Source organism: Lagopus leucura, unplaced genomic scaffold (assembly GCF_019238085.1).
Source record: "Lagopus leucura isolate 7727_CA_CO unplaced genomic scaffold, USGS_WTPT01 Super-Scaffold_100001, whole genome shotgun sequence".
NCBI classification, from domain to species: Eukaryota; Metazoa; Chordata; class Aves; order Galliformes; family Phasianidae; genus Lagopus; species Lagopus leucura.
Genome location: NW_024962262.1, coordinates 10,485,558 through 10,504,683, shown reverse-complemented (window position 1 = coordinate 10,504,683; position 19,126 = coordinate 10,485,558). Strand labels below are relative to the sequence as shown.

At 44.6% G+C, this 19,126-nt stretch overlaps 2 protein-coding genes across 4 annotated transcripts in view; one reads left to right on the top strand and one right to left on the bottom strand.

Annotated features, from left to right (window-relative positions):
* Window positions 1–2,428: 2,428 nt before the first annotated feature.
* Window positions 2,429–18,788, bottom strand: SLC25A15 (solute carrier family 25 member 15). 3 transcript variants are annotated; one of them, XM_042867402.1, is made up of 8 exons: window positions 18,743–18,788; window positions 17,990–18,097; window positions 15,985–16,114; window positions 12,199–12,457; window positions 5,289–5,426; window positions 4,802–4,971; window positions 3,674–3,832; window positions 2,429–2,832 (listed from the first exon to the last, which is right to left on the bottom strand). In XM_042867402.1, exons 3-8 carry the CDS (start codon window positions 16,037–16,039, stop codon window positions 2,708–2,710), a joined length of 906 nt encoding a protein of 301 aa, XP_042723336.1. In that variant the 5' UTR covers window positions 16,040–16,114; window positions 17,990–18,097; window positions 18,743–18,788; the 3' UTR covers window positions 2,429–2,707. The 3 variants fall into 3 exon arrangements, with proteins under 3 accessions (XP_042723336.1, XP_042723334.1, XP_042723335.1); XM_042867400.1 differs by lacking the exon at window positions 18,743–18,788 and adding an exon at window positions 18,555–18,634; XM_042867401.1 differs by lacking the exon at window positions 18,743–18,788 and adding an exon at window positions 18,398–18,444.
* MRPS31 (mitochondrial ribosomal protein S31) overlaps window positions 17,751–19,126 on the top strand; it is a 25,325-nt gene continuing 23,949 nt past the window's right edge. Inside the window, exons 1-2 of the mRNA XM_042868549.1 lie at window positions 17,751–17,885; window positions 18,080–18,599. Coding sequence (XP_042724483.1) covers window positions 17,751–17,885; window positions 18,080–18,599 — 655 coding nt within the window. The remainder of the gene's footprint in view (window positions 17,886–18,079; window positions 18,600–19,126) is intronic.

Here is a 19,126-nt window from a genome sequence, read left to right as displayed (position 1 = left end):
TCTGAACTTCCTAGAGCAGTAACCTCTGGCTTCAGTGTAGTGGACACTCATCCTTTGCTTCTGGGGGTCTTATGTGACCCAAGTTTCCCTGTACTGAGCTACTGGTAGGTAAATAACACAAGCTGAGTGTTACTGAAGGGCAAAGCCTGCTACTCAGTTGAATCAAACTTTATTGCTATGAATTCCTGTAACATTATGAAGTTCTCAGCTGAACAACCCATACATGTGTGCAGCTTAATTGCAGCCGTAGAAGTTACTGCTTGGTTCAACCCTGAAAGGTAAACTGTTCATGTCACCAACTTCCTGCTGTCAGTGGTTCTGAAACTCCTGCTTCTCTTGAAGCCTTTTTTTTTTTTTTATTAGTAATTAGATATTGCAACTGAGCTTTATACAATGAAAGCAAAGACAAATCTAAGACATAGATTTCAGTATTCCCCTGGTATGGATTCTGTTATCTTTGTATGCAGTTGTAATAATAATGACATTTGATATTATTTCTCTTGGATAAACTACTTCAGAAAGCAGGAAGCTTAAGACTCCTGAAATCCAACCCTTGTACCTGAATTATTCAAGCCTTTGCCACAAGCTCCTTTTTAAAGAACTGACTTTGTGCAGTGTTACAGCCACAGATACCAGTGAGTCGAGGTAAAGTTGTGCAATAGACAGTACAGCCTCTTCAGCCATGCACTGTTTGTAACTGCTCCTCAGGTGAGAGTGGTTTGTGCTGCTCCTGAAGGCTGAAGAAACAAAAAGGGTCTGTGGACCTGCAGTAACCACCTTCCACCAGAGACCAGTAGCCCATTCCACTGTACTTGGACTCCATCACAAGAGGCAGTGAGATGTTTTTCTCTGTGTCTACAGCTTTTTCCTCTTTCTGGGGATATGAAACAGGCTGTAGTATGAAACTGCCACTTACTGGCATGTTCTAGGTGCTGTAACAAGTGGCTAATTTCTATGTGATGTGTCAAAGTGCTGCTAGCCAAGAAGGTGGCTGTGTCCAAAGGGTGAGTATGTCACACCATCACATAGGTAACATCTCTCTCAGCACCTCCAGGTTTGATTTGTGAACTGCACTGTACTGAGATTTGCTTTGTCTTCGTCCAGGCTTGGCAGTAGGCTGCTTTCTTAAAGAAAAGGAAGGAAGCAACTAGAAAAGTAGGTGCTACAATCTCATTTTGGGTAACACTAACTGGCCTGAAGTTGCATATTTAAGCAAACGCCAGGAGAAAGCATATGTGTCCTTCAGTCCTGAGGGTGATGTGAATGGCCCGAGACAAGTGCTTTCCACTTAACTGAAGAGCTGCAGCAAGTGGCACATGTGGCAGGACTCCAGTTGATGTAAATTAAAGCCCATGGTATCAGCTGTCTTCAAGAACTTGGCTCTGGCTTTTTCTTCCTCTTCAGCTTCCTCTCCTTCCAGCACAGGCTCATCTACATCAAGGTGGCCCAACCCTGAGCTCGCACATTACAACTCCATGCTTTGAACAAGCAGCTGTTTCCAGTAGCCCTCCTATGTTAGTTTAGTTCAGTGACATTTATAATACTTCAGCACTGCCTGCAGCAAACACTTGTCACAAATGCTGCCTTGTCTTCTTACACCCAGAAACTTCATCTTTCATCTCAAATGCAACCCTACCTCAGCTCTAGATCATAGGACTGTAAAAGCAGGGGGTGAAAGCTTCTAGCTTCTGTAAGGCCATCAGTGTGTCAGAGTACGAAGTCAGGAACCAGCTGCAACAATCATAGACAGTCACTGGGTGGAAGGGAGCTAGAAAATGACAGCCACACTCAGTAGGATTAGACAAGAAGCCCCTCACTGCAAGAAAGATATTGAGGCCCTGGAACGTGTTCAAAGGAGGGCAACAAAGCTGGTGAGGGGTCTGGAACACAGGGCTGATGAGGAGAGGCTGAAGGAGCTGGGAATGTTCAGCCTGGAGAAGAGGAGGCTCAGGGGAGACCTCATTGCTCTCTATAACTTCCTGAAGGGAGGTTGTAGTGAGCTGGGGGTCGGCCTCTTCTCTCGTGTCATTAGTGATAGGACCAGGGGGAATGGTTTCAAGCTACGGCAGGGGAGATTCAGGCTGGACATGAGGAAGTATTACTTTTCAGAAAGGGTGGTCAGGCACTGGAATGGACTGCCCAGGGAGGTGGTGGAATCACCGAGCCTGGGGGTGTTCAAGGAAAGACTGGATGTTGTGTTGAGGGACATGGTTTAGTAGGAGCTATTGGGAATAGGTGAACGGTTGGACTGGGTGATCTTTTAGGTCTTTTCCAACCTTAGTGATTCTGTGATTCTATGATTCTATGATTCTAAGATTGGAATTACTTGGAATCAGATACTGCTAGCAAGAAATGGGAAATGCAGCAGTCACAGCCCAGGCTCTAAAGCAATGCTCCTCTTAAACAAATCACAGCCTGTTATGTCTGTAACATTAAAAACCAATGTGTCTTTTTAGCACCATTACAGGCAGGCATTTATGATGTGCAGCATACCCAGTGCAGAATCTGCAAGATGGAGACAGTCCTGCCCGCTTAATTCAAGAAGCATATACACCTCTCCATAAAAATCATCAGAATTTAAAAGATTACAAATCCTAAACTGGAATTGAGTTCCTAAAATCAGGTCAGTGATCTGGTAATGCTCTCAGATCATGATGAGTCCTTTTTGATTGTTTATTTAAAGGGTTGATCTGTTTGCTAGAAGGTATCAGTAAGAATCTATCTGTTTCATCATAAGTTTCCGACTGTACTCATAGGCAAGGAACAGTGCCCCATTGGCCAGGAATGCACGGATCATAGTTGGCTTTAGTCCAGAATACAAGGCAAGCACACCTGGAAATGAAATTACAGCTGGTTAGCAATTCATTATAATGCCTTTTATCATCAAGTCCTATGCTTTCACCTTTCAAGGGCACTTAAGTTACGGTTCTGCACATGTACACACAGCCACACGCAACTGAAGTCCTTGCTGTAGCAGTTAACTAGAGAGCTGCTGGATACTGATACAGGAGCATCTTACAGTACTAACAGGAGCTGAGCTTTTTAACTTTTGTTGCTTACATGAGACACATCTCAGGCATGATGGAGTCTTCAGAAGGCTACCTTTGTCTCTAGAGGATGCAGGCTACCCCTGAGCCACAAAATACCCCTGCTCTGCTGACTATCTTCCTCAGTATCAGGGTCAGGAATCGCATCTACTGCCATTTATGTTCTTACACCACTTCTGGAGTGCCTGCTCCAGGCTTTTTCCACAGAGGACATGCTTAGGTAGAAGCTCCAAGTTGCCAGTCCAGATCAGACCAATTTATCAAACAGCCTGCGGTCAGTCATAAATCAACTTCTAGAGGTAATTTCAGCACACTTCTTTAACTGCTTCCTTCAGGTTTTATGCATAAATAATGAAATTTACTTGTCTGATTTTAATGCTTAATCAGCTTTTGTTAGCTGTAAGGGAATTGCTTCCTGACTCAACAAGCAGAGCAGAATGAAGTAGGTCTCAACTTCTAGAATCCAAGATTCTCAAACTAGGAGAAGCAACAATAGCTCTGCTAGAAACTGTTAATAAAAGTCTCTTAACACATTATCAATGGACAAGGTTTATTAAGCTGCTTTTGGTGCTGAATAGGTTTGAAGACGTAGCCCTAGAGCTTCTCTCCATCTCCTGCACACTTACCTTCAGTTCTCACAACAGTTACAAATGTTCCCATGAAGCCCGCTTGCTTTCCAGTCATTGACAGAACCTGAATTCTAGATTTGACACAGTCCACAGGATACACAGCAATCCACAGACAGCTGCCTCCAAAACCTCCGCTGAGCAGCAAAGGAATGGGACCTAGGGTTAAGAAGCGAGCTTTTAGGCATACCACAAAACATTTGCAACATACACATTGCATTATTTCAACTACAGAAGTCAAAGAGAACACAGAGGATCTCACAAAAGAAGAGCAGTTTGTGCTTCCTCAGAAAGCTCTAAGTTAATTTTAAGCCACTGCTATATTGCAGGTCTAGCCAGAAGCTCAAAGGTTACAAAGGAATGCTTTATAGTTCATTGGCCATGCTAAGAAAGCACAGCTCAGAGCTCTGTTTTGACTATTAACCAAATTAACTCCACTCCCTTCACACCTTTAATCACTTTCTAGTGTTAATTATGAAACAGTTAAGAGAAACACCACATAGTGACGCTGATTACCTTGCAGAGTTTTACTTGGCACAGTGAAATTATTATGTGATCAATCATTGTTCATGATGCAAAGTCACTTTGTGTTTCAGATCACATTTTAATGAATATTTTACAACAGGGTTTAGAATACACACAGCTGAAGTAGAGCCTCCCAGCAAGACAAAGTATTATTGTTCAGTCTTTGAGAAGGAGACAAACAATGTCTATTCTCTGTTGGCATCTCATTTCTTAATGTCTGATTTTTAATATCTTCTCTTACTGTCACTTTAATGACCTCTACAGGTCAGCATACATTTATTTGTACAATGCAGTGCTGCAGAAGACTTCAAATCTCATTCCAAACAGCCGCTGAGAAGAAACAGTTCAGAGATGTTACACAGTGGTGTAAATATTACTGTTATATTACTGCATATGTTTTCCATTTACAGTGCATCCTGCATCATTAGAAGAGGATGATTTCAGTAATTGATTACTGTTTATGCACAAAGTGCAGATCTCTGTATTCCGTATATCTGGTTCCCTTTGTTTTATATCTGCTGTGCATCATCCCTCGCAGATTCACCCTCTCCCTTACGAACCCCGTGACAGCATGCTGGAATCCACCTGAAAAGGGCACCGTACCCAATTCATCTTTCGATCTCCCAGAGGCAAAGAACGTCCGGCTCAGTTCATACCCCCCAAAGAAGAAGAAATAGCCGGGGACTTCCCGCAGCAAGGTGCTCGACAGGCCGCGGTAGAACCCGAGGGGGCCGTCCCTTTGGATAACGCTCTTCACTACTGCCCAAACTGTACTGAGGGAGAGATTGATCCAGTTAGTGATGCTCAGTGACTCAATAACAAGATTACGGACAAGAAACCAGTAAGTGTTAGACGAGTGTGCAGAGAACAGGGCCCACATAGAACTCAGAACTAGGTTCTGCCTACAGTCTGTCCTTGGCACCATCTTTACCAGTGCCTGTGGGGTCTCCAAGCATAGGCCATGACCCTCCCATCACAGCTCTTCTCTGGCTAACAGCGTGTTACCAGTGTGGCACTGCCGAGACGGCAATTAAAAACAATAAACACACACACAGAGGACTCAGAGGCACTGAACGTGAGCAACACTTACTTCTGTCCCTGCGTTATCTTTCCCGACAACTGCATTTCGTGCATGGCCTGCAGCCGGCACTTCACCAGCTCTGTGGGGCACAGGGCAAGTGCAGCAAAGGCAGAGGCGAAGGAGCCCGCGGCAGCGTTCTGTAGGTCACTGCAAGAGAGGAAGGCACAAAGCTCTGAGTGCACAGCCGTTACTGACAGGCAGCATCCAAATGTGCATCCTAAATGTTATCGACAAACTGAAGGACAACCCTGGGGAAGGAGCCCCAATAGAGGAGAATGGCAGTGTGAAATATGGAGATAGATAACAAAACTCATCCCATTTTCATATCCACCTTGAATACAACCTTTTGACACCTGAAAAGACATAGTGCAACCTTTACCCTTTTTTGATGTAGCAACAGCAGAGGAATTAACACAATCAAACCTTCTCCTTGGCTTTTACAAGAATTCCTATCAGCTGCGTAGATCTGGGGACTTCTTACTGTTGCAAAGAGAGTATGAGCGATAACTGCCTTAGGTAGGTATCCCTGTGTCATGGTTCTATGTTTTTTGTTTTGGGGTTTCAGTATTCCACATCAAAACATCATGTAGTGTACGGGGCATTAAAGTGTCACTGCCCCAATTCCAAGTACCTATCCCTGTACATTACAGCAGTCACGGGATCTGGCCCTTCCGGGTGGGGGGGGCGCTCTCTTGCTGCCTTGCAGTGGGTGCTGGAGGGTGCTTTCCTAGCCATTCCAAGCTTTTCAGGTTTGAATCAGTCCCAGGAACTCTCTCTCTCTCATCTTGTCTGATTTATTAATCTCAATTTCAATTAAATTGTATATATTGTGTTATCTTGTATTCCGGTATCATAGTAAAATAAGTTTTCCTCCTTAGATTGCTGCCGCTGCTCTTTTCCTCCCTTCTTTCCTTCCCATTTTGTGGGACAGGGGTGGGGGGGAAGGGCAGAGGCCTATTGCCCCCCTGTCACGGACACAGATTGATCTAGTCAACTCCATGACACCTCAAAAGACTAGGCATACTGCCAGCGTTCTGGGATATTTGTAATCTTTGAGCACCGCTTAGTCTGGGTAGTGCCTTTTTCTTTTCTTTTTTTCTTTTTTTTCCCCTCCTCTTGTTAGCTTCAATTCATTAACCCCTTTTTAGCAGGCACCAGCAATGAACCCATTCTTTATCGTGGGGGCACTGTGTAAAGGATTAAAAGCAATGGTGTTACTCACAACCTACTGGCCAATAATCAATCACATTGATTATCCACTTGTTATGGAATTGTGTTCATAGATAACTGCCTAAGGGCACTGATGGAGACACCTGTATTATACCTACATGCAATGTGGTATGACTTGTAATTTGACATTTACATCACAGACAGAATGGCTAATTTTACAAAAACTACGTCCCAAATGGAATAGCTGATCTTACAAACAACACGATGTTCAGACCAGTCTCCAGGTTTTCTTCTCAGTTTATCACACGTTTTTTGAATCTTGAATTAATACTCATGTTGGTGTGCATGTTATTAATTTCCCTGATTATATTCCAACGCACTCATAATAAGGGGAAGGAGTCTCCTCCAAAACCAGAGAATGATGACTGGCAGGGAATATGGAGAGGCTTAGGAAAGGTCTTAGAAGCATGGGGACCAGTAGTGTTATGGGATTTTACTCTTGAACACCTGTGGGATCCTGAGAAACTAAGCCAGTATTTGAGTCAGGGACTATGTGGCTTACATAAACCTAAGGAGGTACAACTTATTTGGGGTTTGGCTTGTGCTTACCGTGCCCTATATAATACCATTCTGGAGAGAGAGAGTTTCCGAGCTGAGGTTCAAGCTAAAGGGGAAAATCCCCAAGTCAAATCTAATCAATCACAGGAGACACCAGTAACAATACCAGTTGCTCCTGTGGAGGGCAAGAAATGGAAACGAGTGTCTTCGCGTCTTGAACGAAAAAGAGAAGAAGAGGAGGAGGAGGTGGAGGAAGATCCAGGCGAGGGGCCCTCCTCAGAACCACCATCATGGCGAAAGGAAAAACATAAAACCATGACACAAGGTCAGGTTTTCCAGCACAGAAACCCGAAGTACTGATAATGCTCCTTAACGAAGCTCTCTAAGAGCAGAGAGAGAGAGATTCATACTAAAAGCTAAAAAGCAGCTGTGCCCACATTCTCCACCAAAATCTGTCACAGAGTTGACTAGATCAATCTATGCCTGTGACAGGGGGGCTGTAGGCCTCTGCCCTTTCCCCCCATCCCAGTCCCACAAAATTGGAAGGAAGGAAGGGAGGAAAAAAACAGCAGCAACAATCTATGGAGGAAAACTTATTTTACTATGATACCGGAATACAAGATAACACAATATAACACAATTTAATTGAAATTGAGACTAATAAATCAGACAAGATGAGAGAGAGAGAGAGTTCCTGGGACTGAGTCAAACCTGAAAAGTTTGGAACAGCTAGGAAAGCACCTCCAGCACCCACTGCAAGGCAGCAAGAGAACGCCCCCCAACCCAGAAGGGCCAGATCCCATGACTTCTGTAACGTACAGGGATAGGTACCTGGGATTGGGGCAGTGACACTTTAATGCCCCGTACACTACATGATGTTTTGATGTGGAATACTGAAACCCAAAAAAACCCAAAAAACATAAAACCATGACACCCTGTACTCAAATTCACCTTGCCAGTAACAATAAAGGATTTTGGTGGGAGATGCTACAAGTCTGAAACTAAGGCAGAGCGGACCGCAATAGACGTGCTGCCACAAATGCAACCACGTGAATTGGACACAGTGCAGACAAACATAAACCATGCTGTTGAATAAGACAGCACTGCAAACTGTGAACTCACAGCATTACACATGTGGGACTTGGTGATTTTAACCATACTGCAGAGAACACCGGTAAGCTGCCAGGAATCAGAGGCTGGCACTTCAGGATTGCACTGCTTTACAATACATCTGAACAGGCTCCTGCAAAGGTATGCTAGATAGAACCAGAGAATCCTTAGAGCTAAAAGGGATCTTTAAAGGTCACCTAGTCCAACTCCCCTGCAGGGAACAGGGATACCACAGCTCCATCACGTTGATCCAGCCTACACCTGAAAGTCTCCAGGGACGAGGCAGCCACCACATCTCTGGGTAACCTGTTCCACTGCCTCACCACCCTCACTGTAAAAGACTTTTTCCTTGTATCCAACCTATATCTACCCTCTCTGAGCTTGAAGCCCTTATTCTGTCACCACAGATCCTGATAAAGAGTCTGTCCCTTTCTTTTCTGTAGCTCCCTTTTAGTGACCAAAAGGCTGCTCTCAGGTCTCCCCAGAGCCTTCTCTTCTCCAGTCTGAACAGCCCCAGCTCTCTCAGCCTGCCCTTGTAGGAGAGGTGTTCCATCTCTTGGATAATTTTTTGGCCCTCCCCAGGACACACTCTAACAGGTTCATGTCTCTGCTGCACTGAGGACTCCACATCTGGATGCAGTACTCCAGTTGAGGTCTCACAGAGCAGAGCAGAAGGGTAGGACTGCTCCCTCATCCTGCTGGCCACACTGCTTTTGATGCAGCCCAGGGTACAGTTGGCTTTCTGGGCTGTGAGGGCACACTGCTGGCTCATGTCCTGCTTCCCATCCACCAGTACCCTCAGGTCCTTTTCAGCAGGGCTGTGCTCAATCCTCTCATCCCCAAGCTTATACTGTTAACGGATGTTGCCTTGACCCAGTTGCAAGATGCTGCACTTGAATTCATTGAAGCACATGAGGTTGTTCTCCTGGGCCCACTGCTAGAGCCTGTCTAGGTCCCTCTGGATGGCATCTTGTCTCTCTGCTGCTGTCTACCACACCCCACAGCTTGGTGCCATCCCCAGACTTGCTGAGGGTGCACTCAACCCCACTGTCTATACCACTGACAAGGATATTAAAGAATTTTTTGGACAACAGTGCAGAAAAACAAGCAGGGCTTCTCCCTTCTTTCAGAACCTGGGGAGCAGTACAGCAGGGACTGCTGCACAGAACCTCTTCCCATGCAAAGGAGACATCTGCCCTGTGCGTGGTTTTAAACACCCACAGTATCAGAGATTACAGCTGCAACTTCTCAGCCCACAGAAGCATTGTGAGACCTAAATCACAACATAAGATAAAGCTTCTGATGTATTCAGATATGGCAGTGACAAGAACAATTAGACTGGAAGAAGTCAATTTTGCAGAGCAGCAATTAAGTAATATGCAGTAAATACGGAATGACAACTCTGGTCACATAATTCTCCTGCAGCACACACAGTTTGATATAACAGGGACCTGAGAAGAAATCCACTACAGGAAAAGACAGAGCAAGGCAGAGTAAAAACAAACTGTGGCTGAGCCCCGTATTCATTGAGGAGCTAAAACAAGGCAATAAAGTTATACAATAAAGAATCAGGATAAGGAAACATGGAAGAGGTGCCTCCTAACTGCATGCTAAAGTAGTTTCCCCTCTTTCAAGGGGAAAAAAAAACCCTAGACATCATCAGACTTAAAGAGAGTTCTGACATATGTGAAGAGCTAGAACAAGACTTCACCATAATTCAGATCTCTTCCACTTCTACCTATCCTGACATTTAATTCTACATACAACAGGTCAGTGAGGCCTGCTGTCTCGGCTTTGGTCTTGAACATAGAGAGTCTCAAGGCACAAGTGGTAAGCCTTCAATCCTGTTCAAGTTCACTCTCAACTCGAGTAATTATTTTTTCTGGAAAGTTTTGAATACACAGCATGGGAACAAGAACTGTCCACTCTTTAACACTGCTGCTTCTTCTACCAATGTTTTTTTCCCTTGTTTTGCAAAGAAAGCAATCTACTTAAGATGACTTGTCACGTACTGAGAAAGTCAAACTGAGGTGAACAAGAATAATAGGTGCCTCAGTTTAGACTTTAGCATGGGATGAGATCAGTTTGGTTGGACTTAATGGATACTAAAAGAGAACTGGAATTCAGCATTTTATTTGTTTTCTTTTTGACTTGTGTATCAGTGGCATGTATTTCTTCAACTGGAGAAAGTGTCATTTTGCAACTGTCCTTGAGAGTGTTTTGACCAGGTATTCCTGAACAGAGGGAGGAAAGCTTACTTCCAACCCATTTGGACATACTACCAAAAATCTAAACAAAAACAAAACCAAACTAAGGTAGCAACTGCTTTGGTAACTGTAAGGTCAGGTTCACCTCAGTTTGTGCCTTTATAAGTTTTCTGTTTCAAGGTAAGACAGCACAACATTTTCTAAACAGCAAAGGCAGTGGAAGAGTTGTAGTTGTTTGTCTCATTTGAAAGACATCCACCTCAGCTTCTACCCCCCCATCCCCATCGCCATCCAAATGGCATACTACAAATTCTTCTTGGCTCTTCCAAAATGAGGATTGGTGGCAACACATTAGATATGTTTCAGCATCTCATATTTGCTCCTATCAGGCCTTAGTATTAAGACATAGCACAACTTAACACGGGCAGCAGGGAACACCAGATGTAACACCACTTTTAGACAGCTGGGGGAGGCTTCACTCAGGTAGCTGTCCATGTCATGTCAGATCTAAAACAAAATCATGACCTCCCCCAGCTACTTCTGGAGATGCCAATTGACACGAGTCAGAATAAAGCTATTAAAAAAAGCTGAATGAGGCTCAGCCTTGCATCTTGGAATAAACTGAGCTAGGAAAACTGTAAGTAGTCTCTTATACACAGTGGGGCAGCACACAGATGGAGAAGGTGCACTTATTCTCATTGCTGAACTGAAAACATAGCTTGAGGGATGCTTAAGAGTGAGGCACACAGACTGCTGGAATTGAAACAACTGGAGAAAAGCCATCCAAGCTAGAAGGAGATTATCATCATTAGGCCAGTGCATAAATCCACGGCTTGTCCACACTGTGAATTTTCTGCACAGCTCTGGTCTCATGAGCTTAAAACCCAGGTGCTTTGGCACTACAGTAGTTTCAGAGAAAGGCAGCTAGGACAGCTAAAGGTACAGCTTTGATTGTTCACTCAACAGGAAGGCTTCTACCTACAAAGAGACTTGGGTGAGAGGAGAGGCACAGAGAAATAGAAATCTAGAAAATGCAGACAGGTATCTATGAGATCCAAATGATCCAGAGAAGGTGGCTGAGCACCAGCTGCTCCCCATCTCTTCCAGTTACAGAATTAATAATTACCACCTGGGGCAGGACCTTATAAGAACTCAAGGGGAGACTGAACAAGTGCTTTGAAAGAGATCCAAAGTCACTGATTAAAAATCACATTGGGATCAAGAAATCTTCTGAACTAAGAACACAAACTGACAGGACTCAGAGGAAGCATTAAATATTTTCTCTCTTCTTTCTCATCCATTAGGCAACCACTTATTGCCAGTACTGTAGACAACACATTGTGCTTAAAGGATCCTCTGGTCTAATCAATATTACGTTGAAGTAATTCAAGTACCTTTGAAACTTGAGAAAAAAAATAACATTCAATAAAACCATTCAATAACAGAGCATTCTTTCCCCTCAGTATGTTTCCCTGTAAGAGGAACCATTATCTGGGGGTTGGGCACAATGATCTCTGGAGGTCCCTTCCAACCCCTACAATTCTGTGATTCTGTGATCTCCCCTGTACAATCAGAACAGCTTGGGAATTGTAAGTTGCAATGCTCAGTTCTTTGGTAAAGTGTTCCAGGTCTTGAGCATTTCAGCTGAGTTGTGAACATCTAAACCAGTCAGCTTCAGCCATGAGATGGCTCTGACATAGTAAGACACCATATCCTAGCATGAAGACCTACATTTCAAAACACACTATGCTGCATTATTGGCAGAAAGATACCTGGGATACCAGTTGCACCTAGAAAATGTCTCCAAGTAGCAGTTCTGTAATTTTTCCCCACCCAAGTTCATTTTAAATACAAAACAGACTGCTGTTACTAACCTGAGCTTTGTTTTCCTGTCTACTCCAACAATTTTCCGCACAATTTGTTGGCAGAACCCATAGCACATGAAAAGAACAGAGTTCTCCGCAACGTTGGCTACCAGAGCAGGTGTGGTCCCCTTGTAGAAGCCTCGAAATCCCACTTGTTTGTAGGTTTTCACAAAACAGTCAACAATTCCTTTGTACATGTCAGGGAATGTCTGCATCTTCACCTTTGCTGTGTCGAAGGGCTGGCCAGTCACCACGCAGGCTGTCCCACCTAAGCAAGCAGTGGAAGTTAAGAGGGTGACTGAAGGGTCTGCACACAAACATTGCTAGAAAAGTCATGCAGAAAGCAAAGACGAATCAGTTCTCTGCAGGAAAAGACAACTGCACTAAATTTAGCACAATAGCATCTATTGTCAGTGGTGAACTTAGTCACCTGAGGACAAAAAATCATGCATAAAAAGACTAATAGCTTGATTCTCAGTAAGAATGTCTCTACTGTAATAAAAGCAAGCATCTACATTGATCAGTTCTATAAAGGAGTACTGAATTAGAGCTATTCTTTGGCAATCAAGGCATTTGTGATAAGTTAAAAAGCAATGTTTTCACTTATTAATACAGTGGATCAGAAGCTATCTGATACTGTGTTCCAGCAATAACAAAACTGAATGATTTGTAATCAGGAGAGGCAGATTCCTCCAGGACAAGAGGAGCACTGCTGAGACTGCTAAAAACTGATGACACATTATAAATTGAGAACCAAAGTTTTAGGTCCTCCCCTTCAAAACCTGAGATGAAGTTTCTTTACTTGTATTCATATATACTGGAACAGTGCATCCAGGAGAAGTTAAAAAGGGCAAGAGGGCAAAGTTTCCTAAGCTGTTATCTTTTCCAAACTGAATTGCAAGGTCAATACCCTTGTACAAACTTGTGAGATATTCCATCAGTGTTGTCAATAACCACTTTGTCCTCACTATAATATTCTTCTGTGAAATTCAACTCAATTCAGTAGTCTACAGAAAAAGTTACACATAACTTATCAATAAGAATTACAGGAGTACATTGGTAGCAACCTGCTGGGAGCTGACAGCTAACAGGAAGCACATGAAAGGTGTCTGTTACTGGGCTTTGCTTTTAAAAAGAAGGGACATCCTACAACAGAACCTGACCTTTCTATATAGTACCATTGACATGAACGTGCCCTAAAGAGGGCAGATGGTGTTTTTTTCTTTATTGCTGAACTGAAATATTTATCTGTAAATCCAGCTCAAGACACTGAAGTAAAAAGAAGTGTGTGCATGTAAGCAGTTATTTTTCTTCTGAGAGACAAAGTGTAAGCAAATGGTTGTTTAACCAGGGTTATTCTCAACCCATTTTACTCTTTGTAAACACACTTATTGCTGTTCCTCTGCAAAAAGGCGTTTTGGGCCTCTAAGAATTCAGGAACCCAGCTCTCACAAAACCTGATTCTCAACCACATGGATCACTGCAAGTTTCAGAGTAAGTTACACAGGGAAGTATGAAAAGCTGCCTGCTCTGGGAGGGATAACCAAGTAACAGCCATGTAAGCCTCAGATGATGAGAACTCTGGAAAGGCTCAGCAAATGCCACTTGCAGGAAAGCCAAGAAATGTATATCCAGGACAAGTGTTAGGTTCCTGTGTAAGGGTAGACCTAAAATATACAGGTCATAAAATAATGGCTGTTGGAAGAAGACCAAGATAATCAGCAATGGCTTTGAGAATCCAAAGCTGGAAAATTGGGAGCTGACTGAATGGTTGTTCTAAAAAGAGAAAGTGCTCTTCTTACAGCATCTTCGGAAAAGGCATGAGAAGCCCAATCAAGTACAGCAATGAACTTTGGAACCTCAAGGCAAAAAGTCCTGGTTAATATCTCAAATATTAAGGAAAAAAAATTCTTCCAGTCAGCAGCAGAATGTCTGTAAAAACAAACTTGCAAATATCCTGCTTGAAAGCTTAGGCAAGTGTGGTCCTAAGAGTAACAGCAGCATGGTGAGAAGAGTCCTGCTTTAAAGAAGTGATTAGAGGCAGCTCAGATCCTAGCCAAAGGACTATGACTCACAGGCACATAAATGACTGATTTATTACTGCTCACAATTTACTTGCCTCAGAACAACTCTATTTATCAGCTAGTTGAAATTATTTGTAGAGGAAGGTAAAATCAGGTAATGCATTTGTTCAGGAACAAGCTGTTTGCCTTGTTAAATACACTTGCTAAAGGGAGCAAAGACACGTATAACAGTAACAGGCACAGCCAGTGAACACAGGCAATACTGAGCAGGTATGTGCAAAGAATGTGGCAAATAAACACTCAGGCAGAACCATCTATTACAACAAAAGTCGCAAAGAAAACCAAAGAAGAACAATTATTTAAGAACTCTGAAATCATATTGAAAAAAAAATCTGAAAGCAGGAGAACAATACCATAAGACAGAATGACATTGAAAGTTTTAAGACTCTCTTATCTCTGTTGGGGAAAAAAAACCCAAAAACAAATATATCAAAGCAACAACAACAAAAAACAACAAAATGGGCAAACCCCACAGGCATGCATTTTGCCTGTATGAGAGTACCACCAGGCAAATAGATTGCTCAGCTAACGCTAGCTTTCAGCTCTTGTAGTAGACAAGAAGAGACAAACAAGGCTTCAACTCAAGAAGTCAGCATTCTCCACTGCCCTGGATGTTAATTAAGAACAGTATTCTCTAGCTGAAGTCCTGGGAAGAAAAGCAATCGCATCACCTGGTTAAGAACCAAGGAACATCAGTAAAACTGTCAAGAACTGCACAGATAACAAGTTGCTCCCATGGAAAATAAAGCAGCTGTCAGCTACTCTTTAAAAAGACACCTCCACCCTCATTCCCTACAGAAGCAAAAATAAGCAAACCCCGAAACAACAAAAATATAGAACACAGGGTGAACAGATTAAGAGAAATAGATTTTCCTGAGGCAATAAAAGAATAATAGTAAAAACAGCCTTCCCTCACAGTGAAACTGTGTAACAGAGTGTTACTTTGCCTTAGCATTGTGCAAAGACTAACAAAGCACTGGCAAAATGTGTTGGAAGGTCAAGTGCTTTATGAAGGTGGCACACTGAACTCTTACTGTAAGTCACTCTTCGCCTTCTCAGTGGACTGAGGTTTACTCCACTCTGGCAGATGACCTCTAACAACTACACTTAACACCATTAACACTGTCATAAAAGGAATGACTGCAATAGATAAAGTATGGCCAAAAAAAGATGAATTTGTTTAAACCAGTTATAACAGCACTTTACATAAACTCCTGCAGCCTTTTCCCTATGAACATTATCAAATTAACTATTCTATCCCAATATTTAATCAGTCCTGGGTATCACATAAGCTTCTACGAGAAGCTAGTGTCTGTAACTCAGCCTGCTCCAAAAACAAAGGCTTTGCTACATAGCTCTTTCCATGTCACCCAGAGATGAAACTTAGAATCTCAAAGACTGCTTTCCCTGGTGATTTAAAAAATGTTCATCCCTCAGCCATGGATGGAGCTGTGGATGTCCCTGTTCATTGCTAGGGATTTGGACAAGATGACCTTTAGAGGCCCCTACCACCACAAATGAGTCCATGGACATCACCAGCACAGTAACATCAGAGACACTGCAACTTCTGACAGCCAAGGTCAGCTGTTTTACTTCCATATCCTTAAAATACAGAAGGTGAGTTTTTCTACCCACCGCCCCTCACTTCTCTAAGCAGTGGGAAATTGCTTAAGCACTTATCAAAGGTATTAAAACTGTCCCTCAGCATTACCTGCAGCTCCTGCTGTGAGATCAATAGCAGCCTGAAGAGCAGAGTTGATCCTCATGCTTCACACTTGTTTATTGATTATTGCAGAGTGAAAAGTCTCCAGATTCCTGGAAGGCGTCAAGATATTTTCCCCCTGAGGTAAAAGTGAGATGAAGCACACCCAGTTCACAACAATAATTGACAAGCAAGAATATGACATGAATGCTTTTGTTTCCACTCAGCTTGTTTCATGGTAGTTGGGAACAGAGAATGCCTGTCCCCAGAGCTAAACCAAAACGTAGCAAACCTGTACTCTGATTACTTCTGCCATATTAGGCAAACCCTCTGGAGTATCGCCACTTAGCTTCAGCTTATTTCTGCTTTCCAGTTTCTAGAACTCTTGGATCTCTCACATAAAGAGAAAGAGTAGCTCCAGGGAACACTGTTGACTATTACCTTTCTACTGATTACAGAAGCAGCATCTCCATCAGGTGTCCGATGCCAACCAGCAGGAATAACTACTTGTCTTGGCTCCCTGGCTATAAAGCAAAATAGATTGCAAAACTGTTCCACTCACAGTGAACAGCAGCTCAAGAACTATATGCATGATCACACAGATACACGCACATCAAGTATTTCTGTGTGGCTTTCAGAAGATACAAGTGGAAAACTGAATACGAACATCTAGAATTGCATCCAGCTGGTCCAGCTGACATGTTCCCACTGCAAGTTCTTACACAACTACATATTATAAAGTAAAATAAGAATTATAGCTCATCTCTCAGGAAGGCAGCTGGAAAGCAGAAATACAAAGGCAACAGTTTCAAAGAAAACATTCAAAAGAATTCAGTTTTCAAGCTTGCAGCAAGGTAATTTCGCTGGGTGAGCTGTTAAGACAAGCCTGCTCATTTGGAGTAATTTGGAGTAAGAACAGTGAGCCAAAGAGCTCCCACTGTTTCCGAATCAGCGCCTCATTGACTGGTGAGCTTGTCTTCACACAGAGTAAACAGTATTTTCTATTCTTCTACCCACTGTGGTGCTTCTTTTGAAGCCTGTTGTTACCCAAACCATATTCCTGAGTAATATAAAGTGAAAATACAACTTCCTGTAAGTCACCTTCCACGACTTAGAAAAGACACTGTACAAAACATCATTTTTACATCCTCCTTGTTACAAGCATGGGCATTCAAGTACAAACAAGGCTTTAAGAAAATCTGTCTCTGAACGTGTTTGTTATTCATGGAGCTTAAGAAAGAAGTAGGGCAAATACTGTCACTCAGTGAATTTGCATATTTCACCTGTTTAGATGCACTGTGTGAATCCACAAAAAATGGGTTAAAAAAAAAAAACAACAACCAAAACAACAAAAACAAACCCTGATTTTGTAATAAATGACACCAATATTTCAGTATTTCTATGGTTACAGATTAGTGCTGACACAGGCTGCCCAGAGAGGTTGTGGATGCCCCGTCCCTGGAAGTGCTCAAGGCCAGGTCGGATGGGGCGCTGGGCAGCCTGGTCTGGTATTAAATGTGCAGGCTGGCGGCCCTGCATTCAGCAGGGGGTTGGAGCTTCGTGATCCTTGAGGTCCCTTCCAACCTGGGCCATTCTGTGTGAACTGTTTCACTTCTGATCACACAATAAACTTGATGTTCATTACAAAGCAGAGGCTCTAGGACCAAGCTGCACTCATTATTCCTCACACCTCATTAGCGTTCATACAGCACTCCACAGCATTGCTTCTCACTTGGAGAAAGTGCAGAAAGGCAGATTAGTGAGGCAGCCTCTGAATGAAGGGAATTACCAAACAGCAACCACCACGAGCCTTCAGCAGAAGGCATCATGCTGAGCGCTATCAGCTTGTGCCAGTCACCAGAGCAGCACATGCCACCGAATGCTTGGCAGCAAAAGGAACAAAGAGGGAGGTGAGAGTATGAAAGTTCCACAAGCCCATGATTACTAAGAGCACGCTGCCACTTAAGTCTTTTGAAAGAGTAGTCAAAACTGCAGTTATTACACATGCACGTACCTACTCCTGCGTCTTCTTTGTGATTACACGACCCTATTACAAACTGCTCGTGGACATGCCGAATTAACGACCGTTCTGCCACTTCTACAGCAAACCCTGAGCTCGGACCTGCAAACACAGAAGCATCAGCGAGCTCAACAGGTCCGCAGGGCCTTCACCCCAACCCCACACACGTCACCTCCCCACGCCCGACCCGGAGGAGCTCCGAGGGCAGAAGGTGACATCGGGTCGCCGCTGCCAAGGTCAGAGCGGCCCCACGTGCAGCGGGACACGCCGGACTCAGTCCCGGCAGGCTGCGGCGGCTGCTCATCGCCAGCCAACCGGCGTAGAAGGGTGCGCGTGAACGGCCACCTCCGGCGCGCTCGGGACGAGGGGAGGAACCGAAGGAGGAACGGAGGAAGCCCGCACCCGCCGCTCCGAGCCGAGCCCCGGGTCCGCCCGGCGCCGCAGGCCGCGGGGAGCCGGCTGCCGCCCAGGACTCGCTCCGCTCCGCGCCTTCGCCTCCCGCCTCAAGCTCTGGGAAGCGGACAAGGCCGGCCCACCCCCCCCAGTCGCCGCCACTCACCGCAGCGCCCAACCGCCCCGCCGCCGCCCTTATTTAGGCGACGGGGTAAGGCGGCGTGGCCCCCCCGCGGCCCCGGGAAGGCACGGGCCGGGCGGGCGGTGGGCGGGACGCGGTGTCCCCGGCGGCCTTCCCCGCGCCCTCTGTCGTGCGGCGGTGGCTGCGTTTGCTCGCGGCTCTGATTCACGCACCGGTGGAGCCTGGGGACGGGGCCTTGGGGTCGCCGGGGAGAGCGCGCACGGCGGGGGGCGCCTCCCACAGTGGAGGTTGCGGGTCCCGGAGCATCGTCCCTCGTGCCGTCCCCCGGTTCCGGGAGCTGCGGGACGCCGCGTGGCTCCACGTGGTGGGGAAGGATGGAGGGAAGCGGCCTTGTGGAGCTGTGCTCCTGGTGTGTGCGCACCGCCACGCAGCATCCTGCAATTTGGGTCACGCGGAGCGTCATCCTCCACTCATCTTCTGTCAGCTTTATTCCATCTGTCTTAAAAAATAAAATAAAATGGCACTGAGGTAGGAATTAATCACCCAGAGATAAGACAGAGTTATTTCCCTGGGAACCACAACAGGCACGTGCTTGA

Bases quoted from the DNA above. Each gene is read 5' to 3' on its own strand.
- SLC25A15 (XM_042867402.1), bottom strand. From the start codon at position 16,039: ATGAGGATCAACTCTGCTCTTCAGGCTGCTATTGATCTCACAGCAGGA. The intron at 4,972-5,288 runs GTAAGTGTTGCT...TCTCTCCCTCAG, and splicing joins AAGATAACGCAGGGACAGAA to TACAGTTTGGGCAGTAGTGA. The intron at 3,833-4,801 runs GTACGGTGCCCT...TCTTAACCCTAG, and splicing joins GAGATCGAAAGATGAATTGG to GTCCCATTCCTTTGCTGCTC.